General features: G+C 32.4%; 1 protein-coding gene across 1 annotated transcript in view; it reads left to right on the forward strand.

The window, feature by feature from the left end:
- The window catches only part of LOC145265406 (uncharacterized), a 44,857-nt gene extending 32,065 nt beyond the window's left edge, over nucleotides 1-12,792 (forward strand). Inside the window, exon 7 of the mRNA XM_080121233.1 lies at nucleotides 1,477-12,792. Within this exon, the coding sequence (XP_079977359.1) occupies nucleotides 1,477-1,673 (197 nt within the window). The 3' untranslated portion in view covers nucleotides 1,674-12,792. The remainder of the gene's footprint in view (nucleotides 1-1,476) is intronic.
- The last annotated feature ends 3,549 nt before the right edge of the window (nucleotides 12,793-16,341 follow it).

Here is a 16,341-nt window from a genome sequence, read left to right on the forward strand (position 1 = left end):
AGAAATACTATGTAGAGTAAAGGTTTGATCAGTAGTTGCTGTGTGAGCAAGATTGTTAAAAAAAAGGTCTGTTGGTTTGTGGAAAAAACATTTTGTGCAACTTCATTTTTTGTTATACTTGTAAGCATTGAGTACATATTTAAATGATAAAGAGATATGGGGAAGGGGTTTGCCAGTAGCTCAGTGGTTAAAGAAAAACAAGTGAGAAATAACGCCAGGCAACCGAATTAGAAGTGTAATGGAATTACATGTAGTTTCAGAGATCATAATCAGTTTGTGTTTAAAACTGGTGATTGATGAGAACTCAGATGTAGAGAAAATATTTTTGGATGCTGTTGAGGTTGTTCAGAATTTTCTTACCTTGGTGATACCATTGGAGCATGAGGAGCAGTGGTGCTAGTATGATTGCAAAAATTGAGATTGGATGAAGTAAGTTCAGAGGATTTCTGCCATTACTAATTATCAGTGTTGACTCAGGAAAGAGTCTGTGACATATGTATGCGCATGTGTAATAATGTGTAGAAGTGAAAACTTGCCAATGAAACTTGAGGACATGTGTTGCATGGAGAGAAATGATATGAGAACGATATGATGGATGTGTAATTTAATGATCTGAAAATAAGATTAAACCTGGACAATATAGGGAAATATGCAATAACTTTGTATGTTATAGTCAGCTAACACACCTCCTCATTTCCGGCATAGTGCTACCGGAAGTGGTAACAAGGCAAATTAGTTCCTTCATTTTTTTTCTCTCATGCTTATCTCCCCTGTGTATGTACTCTTTTTTATTACATTTTTCTGATCTTTCTTTTTTATTTTTATTCTTTCATAAACATATATTTATTATATAAATTCAAATAAAAAATGTTATTTTTAAAATTTCATAAACATATATTTCTTATAAAATTTCCAATAAAATAAAAACTTTATTTTTTAAATTTTGTTATTAAAAGTGCAAATAAAGACTAATTGTGTTATTTTTAACTTTTTATAATTTTGTTAATTTTCATTGTATACTTTTCAATAATATCCTTTTCTTATATTTTATTTCAATAAATCGCATCACAATAGAAATACTGAAGAACAATAAAAGTGAAGGAATTGATTTTACTTGTCACCGCTTCCAGTAGCATTAGGACGGAAATTAGGAAGTATGTTGGCTGACTATAACTGACTTTATACGGTCAAGTTGAAAGAATGATTAAGAGTTCTTGGGTTAGAGGAGGTAGCAGGGTCAGTTAATGAGAAAACTTAAGGGATAAAGATGGATTTGAGAGAAAGAGGAATAAATACAGACCTGGCTAGAGATAGGTAGGTAAACTATACAAAACATGTGATCCAAGGGTTAAACTGAATATGTTATTCAAATTATAAATGATTATAAATTGTTAATTTCAGCCCAAAGAAATTTTTTTTTCTTATTTGATGATTTTAATGGATTTTATTTTTATTTTATTTTTTTCATTTTGATAGTGCTCAATCAAATCCAAATGGAATCAAATGAACCATCCTTCTTGTCACCCTCTGTTGTCAACCAACCTCACATGCTGCCCTCATCAGATGAAATTTCGTTCTACACGCAGCCATCAAATGACAGGCAGAAAATGCCCGTTATTCACGAAGGCAATCAAAAACACAGCAACATAAAGGATAGAATTACTGTCACTTGAAGGTTATTTTAAACAAACCAAAAATTAAAAAAAAAATACTTTATTTCAAAATTTTGAGATTAGGATTAATAACTGATATTATTTGGACTTCTATTCTCACATAGGTTGTTATTTTTACAACATTTCGTACTATCCAATCGCCCTTGCTAGAAACGAGATTTTTAATCATTATCTGACCACCTAGAAAGTTAACAAATTGTAATGGCATTGCTGGTCAGTTCAATTGATCCATGATTTTTAATGCTTTTATACTATTTTATTGTAATTCATTTTTCAGGTTCCCAATGATCCTAGTTAGGAGGGAGGAGAGCATTCCATAGAATCACGGCCTGATATGATCTCGACCTTCTTTACGTGCATCTTTTCAAACTTTGGAATTTTTCTGTTGAACTCAGGATTTATATGGAATTACAAACTGAACACTTTATTTAATCTATGGAGGTAGATTGTTCTTGTTCATTCAGCTTTGATTCGAAATGTTGATTGTTATTTTTAGTAATTATCAGCTGTAGTAAGGATTGAACCTTAAACTTCCAGATAACTTTGACTTAATACTGAATGTTTAATTGTTACTAGCAGTTCAAAATTCATTATTTCCAAGTTCCAAAAGATGCACCTGATAAAGTTGGAGGTTACATTGGCTGAAATGTTATTGAAAATAATTACCAACATGAGAACGGTAGTCTGAATAATCGTTTACATCATAAAAACTACATATACAACATGCCTCTCCTTCTCTTCAATTTTTTCTTATTCAGTTTTCAAAAAACACATTTAAAAAAATAATTTCAAATTTAGGTTTTAGAAGGGGGGGTTCAGTTTTCTATGTAAATTTAAAGTAAATTGGTCCTGCTATTTCATAGTACGAGGGATTCTTTTATCCACATATATTGTCCTGAGAAGGGTGCTATTGACTATGACAATCGGTGGTTGGGAAGGTTTCTCATAGTTGTTAAAAAAAAGAATTTTGTCTCTGGAAAATATCAATTCCATGCAGATAATTTTCATGTTGATCTTTGATAACCAACTGAACTCATTGCTAAAATTTGAACAAATTAATTTAAAAATATAATCATAAAAATTGGTGCTTAATCTTTATCTCTACTTATATATAAAAGGCATATTGTCTGTATGTAAGTTTGTTTTCTATGGACTCTGAAATGGCTGGGTTAATTTTTTAAAAAATTTTTACACAAATGTACTTTGTGTCAAAAAGTGTTCTTAGATAGGTTTTGTACTGTTTTTGGCATGCCTTCTATATTGAAAATAAATAATAATAAAAAATCCGATTAAAAAAGGAACAGTCCAATTTTGACCAAAGTCAACACGCTTATATAACCTGACATCACAAGTGCATTTGATAAGTTTTATCAATGCACAAGCAGAATAAAATCAAAGGTACATTCTTTTGATAAGATAGGAGTTTGTTTGAAATGAATGTTTCTGTTTAGGGCATGATTGAACCCTGATACTTGACTTTTTTATTTTAAACTTTAATTCAAACGATTATATAAAAATAATTTTATAAATTTAACAGTAGGTTCCCTACAGTGCAGTGTAGACTATAATTTATTGTGGACTAAATCACTGCAGGGAGGCATGTGAGGCTTCCTTCTAGTGCACTGCAGTAAGTCTTGAGCAAGCAATTAATTAATTTGATTGAAAAATGGGCATTTCACTGATGACAATAAAAGTATTGGAAGTCTAGAACATTCTCATTCAATTCCGGGCAATATTGAGTCTCCCTGGTAGTCTATTATATAAAGGAAAGTTGTCTGTTTTAAAAACACTGCACAAAGCATATCCACAAAGCTGATGGTTTTTTTGTTTTTGTTTTTTTAAATCCTAAACAAAACGTATTATCATTTGGACATAAGGATTGTGTCTACAAGGAACTATGTGGGGAATTAAGCTGCAAGATATCTGTTTTACATTGAAATTTCTGCATGTTAGTGATGTTAGACAAGCAAGAAACCAGGAGGGAATTACGAAGTCGAGCAGTCCGTGAAAAGAAACTATTAGAGTAGAAAACTTTCCACAGTGAAGGGATAGGATTTTGCTGCTTGTAAGGTTAGTCGGGAGTATGTACATTGAGGTGCCACAAGTGCCATGAGGTTATCTGAGTACATTCTATTAAAGTACTTGTAAAACAGGCACAAGGATGCAACATTACAGTGGTGTGAAAAAGTATAGGCACATTTTTGAGGGGAAAAGTCAACAGGAAGTAACAAATTAAAATCGAATGAGGTGGACAAATTCTCAAGGAAATATCAACTTCAAGCAGATCATATTATGTTAGACTTAGATCTATATATAAAAATGTCAATGTCTGTGTTTTCTATAGTAACTAAAAGTGTATTTTTATATAAAATTTTCAAGGGAAGACAATGGAAGTAGTCCATAATCTTTACATGCTCTTTGATGTGCTGAATCTCTATATATCCTCTTTAATGGAATTATAAAGGCACAAACCCTAAAATCCAATCCAATGTATTCAATTTTAATGTAATTTAAACTGTATGTGTCAGACATTAATTCAGAATTTCCCAAAATTTAAATTTCTTCTGACTATATCAGAGAGAAAAAACAGGTTTAAAAGAGTGTTTAGGGCAAAGTAAAAAAGAGCACAGTGTTCCTTATTAAATCCGGCTAGTTGATAATAATTAAAAAAATTAATTTTATGGGGTGAGGAGACATGTTGTATATGTCCACCAAATTTTACAAGAAATCACATATAGAGTCAATCTTCTTTGACCTTTTATAAATACATCAAATAATACACTACATTGGAATTTACTCATAAAATAGCCTAAGTTGGTCTGCCACAATTGGGGATAAGTTAAGTAATCTTCTAGATTACTTGTAACTTCTAAAATCATACACCTGTAGTAGTAGTTAAATGAGTTCACTGTCCTGCGACAAGACAGTCCAGCCATGTTGGTTGGCAAATGAGTCTTTGGTATATTTCAGCCGTTCCCAGTTTTAATGACAGAGACTAAAAACGCAAAAGCTCCATGTCTGTCTTCACTGTTTTAATCCATATCTTCAATTGGCTACTTTTGCGTTTTCTCCAGTTGATGCAATTGAGGCCACCAATTTGTGGATTAATTCCTCCTTAGATTATCGAAGAATGTGTCCAAACCAACATGCTCTCTTCTTCAGAAAAAGACTGATGGTGCAATTTGAGATTTGCTTGGAAAAATAGGTGCTTATGGTGTCTTTGAGTGTGAAGATCTTTGCAATCTACAAATTCAGTATTGAAACTATTGGATTTTTTTTATCATTCCAAATGTTTTCGTATTTTTGTATTTTTTTAATTGATGCAGTTTAAAAAAGTAAGAAACTATCATCCCACCTAATAGAAACATATTGTTTCTCAACTCTGGAATCTGTATGAAATTTCAAACAGAATGCTTTATTTAATCCACAGCTATCAGCCATAATCGAGTTGAAGTTTTAAGTAATTTGTAATTGTATTCTTAGTATCGTCCACATTGAGAATTGAACCTTCAACTTCCAGAAGAGTGACATTGAATTGTAATTAGTACTTTATACATGCCATGGGTTCTTCCAAAGTCTGACATCTGAAGAATGTCAGTGGTTACATTGGCCCAAAACATTGATAATACAGAAGACCTGTAATGTGGAATGAAATGTAAATTGATTGTATGTACATGGTTGAGTGTAGACGTAATTTTTTTATTTACTTGAAACGAATCAAATAAGTTGATGTTAGCTGCCCAAATTCTTTCTTGGAAGCTGTATATCTTCAAGTAAGGATAGTTGTGCTTTGAGTGTCTCGTTGGCAAGAGAGAGTGTATATCTTTCTTCATGGGAGCTTCACCAACAACTCTGTGAACCCATAAAGATTTTTGGATAGAGTCCTAAACAAAGAACTACTAGAAAGTACTATGCTGTATAATCTGGTTGGTTGCAACCAAACAACCTCGTTAGGGTTGATCTTCACCAGAAGAAATAGCTGGTGCTACAAGATTAGGTGGTCTGAAGATACTGACTTCTTGACCAAATGCACCAAACGTTGATGCGATTACTTTTTTTCTTTTCTCTTTGCAAAACTCAATCATGTTCTGCAAAGTCTATAACAAAAAGAATTTTCCTCTAAAACAATCAAACCAAATACTGTGAATGAATATTTGAAGATATAAATGTAAAAAAAAAAGCATAACTTTTACCAAAATGACCGCATTCAGCATTAATCAGTGCCTAAATACAACGTAGATTCCATGAACAAAGTTTCTTTCTTAGAAGTGCACGCCTATGGAACTCTCTTCCGTTTGCCTGTTTCCCACCTGACTACAACTTGGATGTCTTCAAGTCCAACATAAACAAATTCCTGATGAACCGCCCCCTTAAGTAAGACACTTTATCAAATCTCCAATACTAATGATTACTATGATACTAACCCATTGATTATTGTACACGCAATAACCCTTATCCCCGAGTGGTTTCCGGGCCATGATAAGTGGTGATTACCATGTAAATAAAAAAAAAATAAATAAATAGTCTGAAATGGGTTCATATGCCATAAAAAAAATACATTGAACCAAAAACCATGAATTATTTGAATATATAAAGTACTTGAAGCAATTTTTTTCCTCCAAATGACTGGATTATTAAATAATCCGAAAAGAGTTTGATATCTCATAAAACAAAACAACTGAATCAGAGAAAAAATTTTTTTTTTTTTTTTTTTTTTTTTACTTAGGCATCACCACTTATCAAGGCCAAGAGGCCACTCGAGGATAAGGGTTAAAGAGTGTACAGTAGAAATTGGATAATATAGTAATCGTTAGTAATGGAGATTCCGTAAATTAGTTAACTTATATGGAACGGCTCATCAATAACTTGTTTAGGTTAGACTTGAAGACAACCATATTGTAGTCAGCTGGAAAGCAGGAAAACGGAAGACAATTCCATAGGCGTGCAGTTCTAAGAAAGAAGCTTTGTTCATGGAATCTACATTTAGGTCTAGGCACAGATAAAGAGTGGAGGAATTTAGTGATAGTGTTTTCTGCTAGACGGGTGTTTCTTGTGAAAGTTTGGCGAGGGGTGACCATAGATTGGAGCTCAGTCGAGCACTTGGCAAACATTAATGTTTATGATTTCTACACTTCTCCTTGAAGGATTAAAGTTTGTAATTCTCAGGTTACCACGTACAAAGACAAAGGTAATTGAAAGAGATCAGAGAGTAGAGCAGTCAAAATGGCAGCAACCAAAATGAGGCAAACCATTTGAAATTCTGTGCATATTTCTGAGCTCACCATGAAGATACCCAAGTTCAAAAAAAAATGCACTTGAAGAGGGTCAGAGGTCACATTGGGTGAAATGTTTGAGAATAACATCCAAGATGATGACAATAGTCCAAATAATACAACCTTCATTAGTTTTTTTTTTAAAATGTTGTACTCCTCAACATTTAAAAAAAAAAACAAACATATTTTTTTCACACAATCTTGTTAAACTTAAAGATTTATCCATTAAATATTTTTGTAGATTTTTTTTTTTTTTAGAAATAATTTTATATTTTGTAAATATTTTTTAGAAATCATTTTCCATTTTCCCAAATTCATTTTTCATATTTCACAAAAAACATTTTCAATATCAAAATCATAATTTCATGGTTTTCTCAGTTTTAAGCATGTTTTTTTATTTTCTTGACTGTAAATAATGTTCATGATTTTTATATTTTTATAATTGTAAAAACTTCATACATTTCTAAAATGTTGTCATTATAATACATGCGTGTATACTAAATATGTGTCTGTGTACCTAGCAGTCACTTTTAACTTGCCTTCCCATAATCCTATGAGAGCAAAGTTAGACACAAGGTCGGTTTTTTAATATGAGGAATCCAGCTCTCCAAAAGGGACATTTTGGATTGGGGATAAAAATAACTGAACTTTTTCATAAATGAGGGAACCCCTTGTAACAGGCAATACATCCCTTTGTTTCTTGAAAGATGAAAAGAAGAGATAATGCCTGGGAGAATGGTCTAGGCTAGTCAATCGAAAAGAAGGGATGAGTTTCGAAAATATCGTTGAAAAAAGAGACTCTTTCTTGTAGAAAAGTGCCCAGTTGAGGGTGAAGGAATAAATGTTTTTAGCCAATTTTTTTATGTTTGTTAGCTGAAGGGTCGAGCTTCAAAACGATACCGATCTCGTGAAAATCCATCGCCTCTGTCGAAAGTTTTACGCAGAAGTACAAACATACATACATTTAAACAGACAGATGAGATTTATATTATAGATGACCTTAATTTTGTCTGATTTTTTTTTTGTGTGAGAAAAACTTTACATTGTATTACGTCAGACTAAGACTATTTTTCTAATAAAAATAAATTTATTCCTCAGAGAATATCATATGAATGAATAAATGCAAAAATATTTTCCATCTATCCTAAACAATATTAATATGAAAACAGGCTGTGTTTAATCAAGTGAATGATAAAACATGAAACTTTGTAATATTGTATTTATAGTAGAGTGAAAATGCCCACAAACACTGTTTGGTCTTCTTAATTTGCATATCTATTTTATAAACAGTTTTTAATAAATTAATATTCTCTAATATACATTTGTAATTTTGCATTGTCATATTTTCTTATTTATATATGCAATATTTTTGTTGATAATAAAATGTCTGAAACTGAGAACAGACACTACACTTTGATTTTAACCAAAAGGACAAGTAACCATAAAATTTTTTTTATGGTTTGTGATTTTTAAATGGATGGAAAAAAAAATGAGTCTCTTATTGTATTATCATTTAATGGTGGTGGGTAATGTAATATTAGTTCTGTTATCAGAAGACTATTCTCCCAGGAATTACCTTCTCTGTTTTAAAAGATGTAGTAATAATCCTCCCAGATATTACATCCTCCTTTGGAGGAGGGGGTTAATCTAGTATCTATTCTGTTGTCATGAGGCCATTTTCATAGAAACAACCTTCTTCTTTTTTGAGGTGAGGAAGGAGGAGTGTAGTATGTTCTGTTGTGAAGATACCATACTAATAGGCATTAACTCCCCATTTTATGGGGGTGATCTTCCTAAGTATTACCTCCTCTTTTGGGAGGGACATAGTAATATGTTCGTTTCTCATGATATTGTGTGGATTTGATATTTTTTTTTATGTGGAATTAATTTTTATAATTAATATTTGTGACAATGGATCATTTCTTGTGATTTTAATTTTGCTTCTGGCCAATGTTTTTGGCATGAGTATTGATTTTTGTGTTGCTTTTTGTATTGCACCTACGAAAATTTTGTTCTGAAGATGGTCTTGTGTCTAAAATAAAATATGAAACATTGTATGCCTTAAAATAAAAACTAACTTGAAACAACTATAATAACTTGATTTAAAAATGATTTAAATATTTAAATAGTCCATTGGCATTAATCATGAAACCTGCACTGATGATTCCCAAAAGGATGAAACACTAGTGTCTGTAGGTATTTAATAATTATTAGAGTAAATAATATATATATAGATATATAAATCTAATCACGTTGATGCACCAGTTCTCGCCAGATCACCAAAGTTAAGCAATGATGAGCCTGGACAGTATCAGATGGGTGACCATTTGCGAAGGCTAGGTGCTGTATGTACCACACCGAGGTGTAGAAATTTCCAGATTGGTATCTAGAGGCACGTTTAATTTACTGGGAGAGGTGCACCCCCAGTCTTCATTAAGACATGCATCTAGAAGAAGAAAAAAGTCTGATGTAAAAACTGAGGTATACTGTGTGTTCTGTTTTGTGGCAGCCATTACTGCGACAGATATTAGCAGTTGTACCAAAAAGGTGTGGTTAGTTCTACACTAAGACTTCACCAATATAAACAAATTATCCATGTGGATTTCCAAATAACTTAGTTGTTGTGATGAAGTCCATATGTCGAAATTGATGAGTGGGGTCCATAATCATCACACACACACACACACATATATATATACATATCTACTAAATATAAAGGTTGATAAGGTTTCAATTGGCTACACTTTGAAAAGAGTTCACAATTCTTTTCACTGACTTTACATTCTGGATGTGTGACTTGTGCATCATCATCATGTAAGGAAGCATTCGCCACTTCTTATCTTGTCACAATTAAAAATAAACAAAAACAATCGATCATTATTGTAAATATTCACAGTGCTTTTCAAACTATCTTAACTGATCCCCACCCCAGACAGACATGGCATACATAAATAGATGCAAAATAATATTGTAATTTAAGTAAATAGATGCTGCACAAAAAATAATTTGTACACATTTAAAGTTTGAAATATTGATCGCCAGTTTTTTGTGTGTTCATCCGAGTCCATACTGGATTTTTCTGTTCACCATACATATCCAAAGCTTTGGTCAAGATGAAATCCGGCCCAAATAACATATTCGACATTTCTCCTGGATGTTAACCCAGTTTAATAATACAAAATAAACAGCTGTGACAGTAAGGGTATAACCCTAGAATATATATATATATATATTTATATACACACACACAAATAAATGACAAAAAGTCTATATTCCAAATTTCAAGATGTTATCCATCTTACCAGAAACTTATCAACTTTAAAAGAAAATAAAGGAACATGGGCATGATTACAAAATCCAAAAATCAGAAAAGTTGAAATTGTGTTTTCTTTTAGTTACGCCATGTTCCATTATTTTCTTTTAAAGTTGATGAGTTCCTATTCTTCTGATGAGTTAAGGGCGAAATAAATTAAAAAATTAACATAATTACATGAATGATTCTGTGCTATGAAACGGGTGCTATCAAGAATTGGACATTTTAAAGAAAGAAATAAACGGTAAGATGGACAACATCTTGAAATTTGGAATATAGACTTCTTGTTATTTATTTGTATATGTTCTGTAATTACATCTAGTCTTATAAATTAAAGGATTAGGATAGGGTGTCCAAAAACTGACTGAAGGGTTTTGAACTTAAATATATTCTTTATTTTTGATATCTTTCTGTAATTTTAACACAATCTGATTAAGACATTGGGAAATTTTAAAACAGAAATGCAAAATTCAAACAATATTTATTTATAAAAAATAGTATCTTTTAAATGTTGCCCATTTTCAGCTTCACATATTTGTGTTCTTTCTAAAACATTATTCATGACAGATTGCAGAATCTCTGGATTGCAATTTAACTTCCCTATTTTGTTCTTGGTGCTTTCCTTCAATTCTTGCAGGGTTTGGGGTTTGATATTTTGAAGTCTGCCAGCTTGTGGAATGAAATAAGGCAGTTGAATCACAATCCAGAGATTCTGCAATCTGTCGTGAATAATGTTTTGGAAAGAGCACAAATATGCAAAGCTGAAAATGGAAACATTTAAAAGACATTATTTTTCATAAATAAAAATTGTTTGAATTTTCTTTAAAAATAAATTTCCCAATGAATTGTGTTAAAATTACGAAAAGATATATCATCAAAAATAAAGAATCTATTTAAATTCATAACCCTTCAGTGGAAAGACTCGGACACAAATTTTGAGTGCATACTCAAACATGACAGAAATAAACCCATCACCAAAAAAAGTAATTCATGTCTAATTTGTAGAAATTTCATTTATTTTCTTCTGTTTGTTCCGTATGCCACATTAGATTTTGCCTTGGCACCAAAGCCAATAGGATTAGACCATTTTTGAAATGGCTTTTTCACTGCTGACTGCAATATCTTGCTGGCCTGTGCAGTTATAGGAGGTCTACCTTCTCAGGCTTTGCCTTCTCCCTTTGAGACAGGTCCTGGATATGACCTAAAACTATATCCGATGGTGAGGCCCCACCTTGCGGGCCTTATGGAGCCACCCTTTAATTGCCATTGCTCCCAGGTTCACTCTGACCCGGAGTGGTAGTACCTGTTAGGGTCCCAACTATGGGTTAAATAGAATCTGACTCCATTAAAAATCGTTCCTCAAAATAACTAGATTCGGTATTAAATAACCTAAAAAAGGTTGATATGCCGTAAAACAAAAACAACCAACCAACCAACCCTTTGAGACAGGTGTTAATTTATTGCTAATTGCCTAAGGCACCTCTACTAGGGAATGCCAACGAGGTTGATCAGGCATTTTTTGCAAACCAAAGTGCTCTTCCTCTAGGTCACTGGCTTTTCAATCCCACTTTCCGATCCTTGTGTCACATCATTCCCCAGGGTAGTGAGATAAACCTTCCACCACACATGAATAATAATAAACGTTTCTATTTAATAATTTTTAAATACAAAAACATACAAACGTCAGCGGGGGTGAGTACTTACTGATGAAACCTCTTCCCTCCAACTCCCATGAATCATTGGTTTAATGCAGTTTTTGTGTTTAACCTGGTATTCAAGCATAGATGACCATATTTCTGAAATTGATCAGCCATCACCAATCAATGTCTGATCAGTAAGGATCACAACAAACGACCACAAATGTTTGTTGTAGTTGCAGATTGGTAATCAACCATCAAACAACTAATCAGGCTCAACATCAGTTAACTTTAGTGATTTTTACATGACATAATCAAAGTAAAAACAACAATGTTTACGAGATAAAATAATAATAAAAACAATTATGCCTTTCATAAACTGCAGCATTAACCCTAAATCAAGCGTGGTTGTAGAGATAAAAACATGCCCTTCATTAACATGAACCCTGGGTAAAATTGTACAGCAGTGCAACAAAACAATTTTTACTGTCAAAATATTTATTTTCTAAATTGAAATATTCCAAATTTTTTTTTAATATAAAATTTTATATGACGGCCATATTGAATTATGGAAAACTTAAACAAAAACTTTAATTGTCAATGTCAATTTAAACATTTTTTCTACTTTCAAAATACAAAAAAAAATATTTTTGATGTGTGCTCGCTTGAATGATTCCATAACTCATAACAATAATATTTTGTCTTGAAAAAAAATTTCATCCAATGAAATTTTTTTTTTTCTAAAAAATAAAATGTTAATGAAATTTTCTTAGAGAATTTTATGCCAAATATTGATTTTTTATACTTTTTCTGAATATTGTCGTTTAATTTGAAATATACTTTATATGCTTACATTTTATGTTTTTATTTTTTTTTAATAAAATTTATCAACTTAATTTTTTTGTAATTTTTTTGTAATTTGAGATTTTTTAATTAATTTTTTTATTCCATAATTCAAAACATTTATTTTATTATTATTAAAGCAAAATTATTTTTGATGAGTATTTAAAAATAAATAAAATTATCGATATATCAAATTAAAAAAAAAATTATATTTATTTTATTTATTTATTTTTTTCTTTTTAAATTACATTTTCACCCCAAACAAGGCACATTGCCACTTTGGTGTAGGGGGCTACTATCAGGGACATAAGCTATTGGGATACTATGTAGGGAGTTGGGCAGCAAGATGTAAGTTCACGTTACACTTGAACTTACAGTTGGGAAAGCAGGGATCTGGAAGGGAATTCCAAAGTTTAGCGGTTCTGGGGAAGAACCTACTGGAGTAGAAAGCTCTCTTACATCTAGGGATCTCTACTGTGAAGGGGTGGGATTTAGCTGGTTGTTGGGTTTGTCGAGGGTATTTACGTTGTGGGGGCACAAGTGCTTGCAGTTCGTCAGAGCATTCACCATTAAAATGCTTGTAGAACAGGCAGAGGGATGCAACATTTCATCGGTGGGACAGAGGCTGAAGCTTAGATGACAGTTGAACTTTTTCTAGGAGCAAGAGACTAGTAGCAGATGCATCAGTCCAAATATGACAACAATACTCCATACATTTTGTCCTTGATATTATGTTAGTTGCATTGGACTTCTGCATAGAGCTTATGAAGATTGTGAATTAGGATTGTCTGGTCTGTATGAAGTCCTTGTTAGTCACAGTTATTCATTAAACCTGCTAAATTGCAGGTTTTTACTTCAACACTGAGGGTCAGCGATTGCATGCAAATTCAGAACAAAGGAATAGAAGAAACCTTACCATTCTCGCTCCGTTAATTTTGCAGTTTTGCATGTAACATGTCTTTAACACACAGAGAGGCAAAAACAACCAGAGGACGACGGATCCTGATACCAACTCCTGGTTTTCATTACAGCCCCGTTAGATTGGTTGCAGTCTGTACTAAAGGAGTTCCAGATGGTATAGTTCTGACACTCATTTATCATGCTGCCACCACTCCTATCATGGTGAGGAATATTTGGACTTTGTGATGGTTGCAGGCAATACAATTGGTGGTTTTCTCAACTGCAACAAACATAATACAAACAAGTTGCAATAAAGAGAGTTGAAGTGCGGCAGATGTTGGGATTGCTGAAATCATCAGAGAGCTAGTTTTGAATTTTCTGGGAGATGTCACACAGATCTGAGCTTTATTGCCACACATATAGTCTTCCTGCAGCTGCCCTCTCATCACAGTGCTCGACAACGGTAAGCAACAACTCAATATAACTATTTGAATTGAGTTGAAGTTCCTTTACCAAGATTTAGGACAATTCCTATGGAGGTGAGTCCTCTGCTTTCAGTCGAAATCCATTTTTTTTTTTAAATAACAAAACTGATTTCTGTTAAATTATTAGTCTTTACTTTTTTTTCATTGCTATTTTGGTTGAATTTTATTTCTCTTTTTCTCTCTCGTTCTGTATTTCTTTCTCTTTTCCTATTTTTTCTCTTTTTCTTCTTTTCTCTTGCTTTGCCTTCCTTTTTCCTCTTATAGCAGTTCTCTCTGAAAACTGAAAATGTTAATTTTGTTGTTTAAAATGTCAAATGAACTCACTAAAAATACACAAAAACACATATCCGCTGAAATTTACCATTCTTGAATACTTCAAACCATTCTGAAATGAAAAAAAATATTTTAAAATTATCAGATTTGTTCGAAAAACTCTGTATATGACAAATACTAACCCAATGGGTCACAGGTAGTATAGCGTTTTAGTAAAATCACTTTTTGTATATGAGCGTGAGATTATGAATTAGTTTTATTTGGATTATTCAGACTACTTTTCTCATCTTGAGTGTAATTTTCATGATGTGGATTAAATAAAGGGTGCTGTTGGAGATTCCATGCAGATTCCAGAATTCGACAAGATACACCTGAAAGAAGGTCAGAGATTACATCAGCTGAAATGGTAAAAAAATAAAAAAATGAAAGTAACGCTCAAGATGAGAATAGTAGTTCAAATAATCAAAAAAACTATATGCATTATTGATCCTCATCTCAAAAATTCTCCGGTTCAAATGTTTTATCATTTTCAGCGAAAATGTGGGTAGTATTTCTGGTGAAATTTGTTCCCGCTAAAATGTTTTAGCTTTTTTTATGTGACATGTGTCTGTTTGACAAATGTTTTCAACCATTCTGAAATGAAAAAAATATTTCAAAATTATCAGATTTGTTCTGAACACTCTGTATATGACAAAGACTGACCCAACGGGCCACAAGTGGTATAGTGTTCTAGTAAAATCACTTCTTGTATAAGAGGAATGAGATTATTTGGATTATTCGAACTACTTTTCTCATCTTGAGTCTTATTTTTACGATGTGGATTAAATAAAGGGTGCCATTGGAAATTCCATGCAGATTTCAAAATTTGAGATACACCTGGAGAAGGTCAAAGGTTACATCAGCCGAAACGGTAAAAAAAAAAAAAATGAAATTAACATTCAAGTTGAGAACAATAGTTCCAATAATCCAAGTTATTGATCCTTATCTCAAAAATTCAGAAACATGAATCAGGTTTTCGTGAGATTTCTTTTTAAGAACTTGTTTGAAGCATTCTGATTATTAGGTTGCATTCTATTGGCTTGACTTGGTCGATGCAATCTCGCATGACTAAATCATCTCACCTTTGAAAGACAACCAAACTTTCCCCTCTTTCACATATATCTTATCTATCTTACACATGCACCTGTTTTATTCTTTAAATCTTTTATTTGACTTATTTAGAGTTAATTTTCAAAAAATATGTGTTTTCAGTGGAAATCGCCCTAGACAAGGCATGAAGCCACTTATGTAAGGAGGTAGCAAGAATAAAAGATGATTATTGCAAAGAGAGGAGATAACTACTCTTGAAAAGGCTATTGATGGGAGGAAAACAATCAGCAGAAAAAGAGTTCTGTAAAAGTAAGACAACGTTAAGGAAGTCTCATTTTAACATTTGACAGCAACTTTATTTGTCATCTTCGTTAGTAGCATGTACAAGAAAGAAATGCGTTAGTAGCTGAAATATTCTTGTTTGTAAGGATAGTATGAATATTATACCGGATTGTTGACGGAGAGAATAGTTCAGTTTATGCATGTTGTAGTCAGTAGTAGTCGGAATAAAGAATTAGACAGTTCTGTGATGTAGATAAGCTAAGCCGATTAATGGAGAAAGAAAGGGAAAGGAATTCAATGTGTTTACATGTTGTAACGGATAGTAGTGTGACTACTGTTCTTATTTTGTATCGACGTGAGTAGTTTATGTATCGACGTGAGTAGTTTATGTATCGACATGAGTAGTTTATGTATCGACATGAGTAGTTTATGTATCGACATGAGTAGTTTATGTATCGACGTGAGTAGTCCTGTAGCTTGTAAGGAAAGTTTGTGCGTACACCATGTGTTGTGGACAAAGGATTAAAGAGTCCCATAGCATGAGAAAGAAGGTCGGGTGTGAAGATAGCCATA

This window comes from Euprymna scolopes, chromosome 40, assembly GCF_053919585.1.
Source record: "Euprymna scolopes isolate OS-2025 chromosome 40, ASM5391958v1, whole genome shotgun sequence".
Taxonomy (NCBI): Eukaryota; Metazoa; Mollusca; class Cephalopoda; order Sepiida; family Sepiolidae; genus Euprymna; species Euprymna scolopes.